This window comes from Berghia stephanieae, chromosome 10, assembly GCF_034508935.2.
Source record: "Berghia stephanieae isolate SIO BIC M18660-M18661 chromosome 10, UCSD_Bste_1.3, whole genome shotgun sequence".
Taxonomy (NCBI): Eukaryota; Metazoa; Mollusca; class Gastropoda; order Nudibranchia; family Aeolidiidae; genus Berghia; species Berghia stephanieae.
This window is the reverse complement of record NC_088369.1, coordinates 12,048,761-12,055,436: the sequence shown is the minus strand read 5'-3', so window position 1 is coordinate 12,055,436 and position 6,676 is coordinate 12,048,761. Positions and strand designations below refer to the sequence as shown.

Here is a 6,676-nt window from a genome sequence, read left to right as displayed (position 1 = left end):
TTCTTCAAATGAAATAATTTAAAGGCTGTTTGTTTAGGACGGCAAACAACGAGTACTTGTTTGCGTTTCTTGTTGTTGTTGTTGTTATTGTGTGCAAGCGCGCGATTTGTGCGTGTGTGTTTGTGTGTGTGTTTGTGCGTATGTGTGTGTTTGTGCGTATGTGTGTGTCTGTGTGTACTTATGTGCGTTGGTGTGTATGTGCGTTTGTGTGTATTTGTGTTTGTGTGTATACATGTATTTGTTTGTGCGTGTATTTGTGCGTATGTGTGTGGTTGTGCGTATTTGTGTGGTTGTGCCTAAGTGCGTGGTTGTATGTTTTTTGTGTGTGCGTGTGTATGCGTGTATGTTTAATGTGTGTGTGTGTATGTGTGTGTATGTGTGTGTGTGTGTGTGTGTGTGTGTGTGTGACATCTTTCCATTCCTTGATTAAGCCATGGACTTCGATAGTCGGACTCCCATCAGTGAGTGGAGTAAATAAGGGAGAAAATAATGATATATAATTTAAGATCAGGCTACCGTTACTCGTTGTTTAGTGTGCGTGTGCGTGTGTGTGTGTGTGTGTGTGTGTATCAATGTCTGTGTGTGTATGCGTGTGTTTATGTGATTACCGAAAGGTACCAATTTGATGGTTTCAGCGTTACTAAGCATTAACCAACCAGAATATTTCCTGCCGCTTAGCCCATTCAACAGTCGTGACGTCACTTCCGTGGCAAAGATGCATCGTAACTTAGTAACTGGTTCTAAACTAATGGAACAACGGCGGATGCCCTTATAAAATACTTATCCCACGAGCATAAAAGTGTATCCAGAGGAGAAAAACATAAATCTGATCATGTTTTTGACTTTTATACATTCTAATCACACGACATATGAAAAAGTTTCTAGCCAGCATTAAGAATAAAAAGTACCGATTTTCTTTGTTTAGAATCAATGCTGCTCGTTGCTGGACGGACTTGACATCAGACTATTGAATCCAATTGATTCTTCCACATAATGACCATGTGACCTCTTGTTGCTATGCTCGACAAGCTATTAACATGGATGCCTTTTTGGATGAGTCTCGGGTTATTCAATAAAATTATAGTACACACCGTTTGTTCAAGGTGGCGAACAGTTCAGGTGAGTTTCGTTCAGAGATTTTTTCGTTTGACGCTTGTTATTATATTTTGAAGTTATGTTTTTTTTAACAAGATAGAATCAATTTGTTCCGTTGGTGTTTTAGTCCTAAATAGATTTTGATAATGAATTTCAAAATGGGATCGGCGCCAAGTCGGCAGATATGCGTTGACGTTTTAGTATTTGTATCTCATTGCAATACCACTCCGTGTTGGTTGAATAATATTTTCTTTCATGACCAATGGGCACATGTCATCGAACAAAGTTTTCAATGAATTATTATTATAAGTATTTACCATTTCATGAACATTATCAAAACTATAAACAGAGGTGACTGAATCCAAAGACGCGATGGTTTCTTGAAATGTTTCTATGTTCAGTGATTTTGTTTTACGGTATGTGATCGTTGTCTTGACGGTTGTTTTGCATTCAATTTTTAGATTAATTAACAGTAATCGGGTTATGATCTGGAATTGCCCGATCCCAAAACGCCAACGTTGTCAATTATCTTGTTACCAATACATAACACAACACACGTCAAGGTGTGTAATCGGATAGCTCATTTAGCTGATAATATATCGATATCCTGACATTAACTCTCTCCTCACCATCCATTTTCAAGATTTTTCCCAAACATTTTGCATCCGACTAACACAAAAATAGATATTATGCCATCACTCAAACACAACAGCAGTAAATTATTTATTGCGATCCACACTTTCCTTATCAAAACAGTCTCTAAAATACACTGTGTACATTTTCTTCAAATTTTGTGATGTTACAAAAGATATCTGATTGAGAAATATGTTGTCTGTATCGTAAAAATGTGACGATTTTCATATAGTTGGTAAGGAGAGGGTTAACCAGTTCACAGTCGTAGTCTGGAAAACTTGGCCAGAAAACTCGTGTTTCAAATATCGATCAATTAAAATGATCCCAATTTTGGCAAAAACTCTCAAACCTACTGTGGGATTAAGAAGGGTTTTGAGCCCGAAACATTCTGTTTTCAAACAAAATTACGCTGAACTCGGGGGCGCCTTTGTTTGTTTCATTCCCCCCCCCCCACCCCCCCGTAGTTTTGGAGCCCTGCCAGACAAATTTTTTTCAGCTTGAGATATAAATATAGTTTACAAATGGGAATATTAATCAGTTGTTCATTTTGGTATTGATGCTATGCATTTAACTCTTTCCTTACCAATCAATTTCAGTATTTTCCTCAAAAATGGCAGGCTTAACCAGCAGAAAAAATGATTTTTTAAACTTAAAGAAGCTCTCTACAAAACAACTTTATGTTCTTATTAATTAAACAAAGATCATTTTTCAAAGTTTGTGATGTACAAAATTAATCTGAATAAGATAAAATGTATATTGTGTCGTATCAAATGTGATGCTTTTGCTGCAGGTGGTAAAGAGAGGGTTAAGTAAAATACACCCTTGAACGTTTATAATTTATTGTGACCTTGTCATGAAAATGGCTGTCTAAAAACAATAACAATGAGCTGAGTGACGTCAAATTTTAGACAGCCATTTTGGTCATTGGTTCCCACTGAATTATATCAATCCGACTATAAACGTTTACGGCTACACACAGTTTTGTGTGTTGGTACATTATATCCGGCTGGCGGATGTTGTGGGTATTTTATGTAAACGCACGAATAACATCAATAGACTGATGACACCAGTATTTAAATTATGTCTGCATACCTCCAAATCTTTGACCTTTTGCAGCAACTGATTGATCTGCAGTGTTTGTTTTTTGAAGTCTTGTAGCTGTTCTGTCGTCATGCCTGCCGGCGGTCCTCCCTTCATGGCGGTAAAGGTGGGAGCCACAGCTGGAAAATGGAGGAAAATAATAATAAAAAATACAGGACAGATATAACATATTATGAGTGTGTGTTGGTGAAAGTTTGTATGTGTGAGTGTGTGAGTGTGTTGTGGCATTGAGGTATATATTATGGTCTTGTAGCTGTTCTGTCGTCATGCCGGCTGGTGGACCTCCTGAAGGTGGTAATCGAGGGAGCAAAGGTCAGAAAATGATTGATGCTTTGCGCTAGGCCAAAAAGCTCGCAACATTCGCCAGCCGGAACAAACCTATCAACACACAAAACTATGTGTAACCTTGAACGTTTATAGTCTGATTAATAACGTTTATTGAGAACTACTCATAACTACTCATAAAAATGGTTGGCTAAAAACGATAACAAAAACCCGACTGACGTCAAATTCGTTCCGTCTATATTTTAGACCTGAGGTCCTAACTGCAGTACAACCTTTGCGAAATTCGAGACCGAATATTGAAAAAAAAACGCGTTGAAAGAAATTTTAATAACACTTCTCGAGTAAAAAAAAACGATTATTAAAAATTATTTTTTAAACATCAAAGTTGTAAATTACTTATTAAATAATTTCATGGAATCTTTTTTGTTTTTTTTTTGTTTTTGTTTGTTTGTTGCTTTAGGTCTCTTCCAACTCAATTGAGGTTATATGAGAGACCGCTGAAACAAAAACAAAAACAAGCAGTCTAACACTAACAAAAAATAGTACAAATGGAAATCAAAATCATAACAAAGATATCATAAGCTAAATTATAAATAACCAAGAACAAACAGGCAGAAGATTTACAGAAAAAAAAAATATCCCCTGTCAAAAATACAATCACAAACCAAAGAAGCAGGATAGGCTAGTAAAGAGAAGAAGAAACGACATCACTATCGGATCGTACACCCATGCGAATCATAGGTATACGATTCAAGGGTGATGCTCCCATCCAACCACCCGCATGGAATCTTCAAACAAGAAAATAAATAAACATAAAGGCAAGACACTGGGATATTATAATACTTGGGTAAAGAGTTAAATAGGTCATGCTCGTATCAACAGACAACACGACACTTCCCATTTCAAATTCACCCAAAGTATTCCTCGATTACTTCCCTTTCTTTGTCGTCCGATTAGAAAATAAAACAATAACAGTCCCGGCTTGTTGCCAGGTTCCTTTACGAAAGTTGTATTGTCAATCTTCGTAAAACACAGCTAAAAAAAATACAAAAAAAAAAAAAACAAACCAAAAAACAAAAACAAACGCAACAACAAACAATCCCCCCCCCCCAAAAAAAAAAAAACAAAACAAAAAAAAAATAAATAAATAAAAAAAACAAAAAAACAAACGCAACAAAACAACAAATATACCCCTGTCTAAGCCAGTAAGGGGAATGCTAAAGTAATTAATTAACGAGGAAACGGGACCCTAAAACAGACACAGTTCATCAAACACACGACGTAGAGCCGAGAGGTTAAAACTCTGTATGTCGGACAGCGATCTAGGCCAATGACCGGATAAACTGACCAGTTGTTTTTTGTTTCAACAACATGCTAACACACCCCAGGTTTGAATAAACTCATCTTAATATAGATAGAACGAAGTTGACGTCACTCTGGTCTTTTTCATTGTTTTTTTTTTTGCCATCCTCGTTTATGAGCAATTCTCACTAAACTGTATTAACCGGACTATAAACGTTCAAAGTTACTCATACTTTTGTGTGTTGGTCCGCTATACCTCCGGATGGCAATGTCGTGAGTTTCTAAGTCAAGCGCACAACATCTGTAGATGGCAAAAAAACAACAACAAAAAACAAAAAAAAAAAAACCCCAAAAAACAAAACAAAACAAAATAAACACCCACAACCCCCCCCCCCCTTTAAAAAATAAATAATAAACAACAAAAAACAAAACAAAAAAAAAACGAAAATAAAAACAACCAAACAAAAAAACAAAGACCTAACCTGGATGACGTCAACTTCGTTCTATTTAATTTTGTTTCAAGTGTAAATTCTAATACAATTATAACAAATTACCATCTTCGATTTCGCCCCCCCCCCTCCTAACTCAATAGAAGGAACTAAGTTGACGTCACTCAGCTCTTTGTTTTCTTTTAAAATGTTTTTAGACCGCAAATGTTAGCGATTAGCTCTCAATAAATATATCAATCAGACTATAGATAGTAAGTGCTTGGCTAAGAACCTCACAACATTGCCATCCGGAAGTATAACGGACCAACACACAAAACTCTGTGTAACCATGAACTTTTATAGTCTGGATAATACAGTTCAGTGAGAATTACTCATAAACGTGGATGGCAAAAAAACAAACAATAACAAACACCCGAGTGACGTCAACTTCGTTCTATCTATAAACGTTATAGATAATCTGGTTGGCGGATGTTGTGAATATTTTACATCAACGATTAGCATCAATATATAGCAAGACATACAGACACAAATGACAACAAAGAAACAATATGAAGAAGAAAAAAAAAGAGTCGATCCACATCCCATACTTGAGCTTTTATATAGAGCAATATCCAATAAACGTGCTCAAAGCGCTTTACAAGGGCTCCCTGGCCAGCAGCAACACTTAACGTAAAGGACGGGACAGACATGACGCCTGTTAGGCTATATTAATTACACTTTTTTTTTGGACAGACACAACAGTGTTAACGGCCAGGCACTCATTTTTACACCAGAGTACGGTGAGAGAATGTGAGTAAAGAGCCTTCTCCAAGAACTTAACGATGCGCCGAGCGAGGCTGGAACCCAGGACCTTCCGATCCGAAAGCGAGTATCATACCACTAGACCACATAGAGACACATCCCTTATGGCAAACAACCGACAGCCATTTGACCCGTCCAACAAGAAGCCTTACCACTGCACATCCTATGTATAGATAGTATGCAGATGACGTCACTCAGACCTTTGTTATTGTTTTTGCCATCCACGTTTGTGAGTTGTTCTCACTAAACTGATTTAACCAGACTATAAAAGCTCATGGTTACACAGAGTTTGTGTGTTGGTCCGTTATACTTCCGGATGGCAATGTTGTGAACTCCTTGGCCAAGCGCATTCTATCTATAGCCATAATGACAGGTTTGCCAGGTGGTCAGAGTTTCACATGGCTAAAATTCGACTTCAAAAGTAGCCAAATAAAACCCCATGAGGCCAAACACGACAAAACACTCAGATTCCCTTAAAACGGAATTGGTTTTGGGAAAAAAATGGACAAGGGGAAGAAATGTTTATAAAATTAATAAATTTCAAAATGTGAAAATTCATCATAGAAATACGATACATAGTGTTGCCAAATTGCCCACATAGAAGGAACCAAATTGACGTCACTCGTTATTGTATGAAACCAGCCATGTTATGAGTAGTTCTTACTAGATTGTATTAATATGACTTAAAAAAACGTTTAAGGTTACACACAGTTGTGTGTGTTGGCACCTTATATTCGGCTGGAGGATGCTATGAGTTTAAAAATAAAAAACTAAACGCAAAGCATTAAGTGGCCCATTTACGTGGCCATCTGGCAACCATGTTTAATGAGAAGTTTCCGTAGGCTCCCTGGCCCCAAACAACCTTTAAATAAAGGACGGGACAGACATGACCCTGTTAGGCTATTTAAAACTTTTTTTTTGGGCAGACACAAAAGTGTTAACGGCCCGGCACTATTTTTAAAAAAAGAGTACGGGAAGAATGGAGTAAAGAGCCCCCTCCCAAAAACTTA

At 37.1% G+C, this 6,676-nt stretch overlaps 2 protein-coding genes across 3 annotated transcripts in view; both read right to left on the bottom strand.

Moving 5' to 3' along the window:
- Nucleotides 1-6,486, bottom strand: part of LOC144955924 (uncharacterized) — a 32,081-nt gene extending 25,595 nt beyond the window's left edge. The window contains exons 1-2 of the mRNA XM_078886184.1: nucleotides 6,468-6,486; nucleotides 2,821-2,948 (exon numbers count right to left, since the gene is read on the bottom strand). Of these exons, the coding sequence (XP_078742310.1) occupies nucleotides 2,821-2,948; nucleotides 6,468-6,486 (147 nt within the window). The remainder of the gene's footprint in view (nucleotides 1-2,820; nucleotides 2,949-6,467) is intronic.
- Nucleotides 1-6,676, bottom strand: part of LOC144980512 (uncharacterized) — a 245,036-nt gene that overhangs the window by 120,582 nt on the left and 117,778 nt on the right. The gene's annotated exons all lie outside the window — the stretch shown is intronic.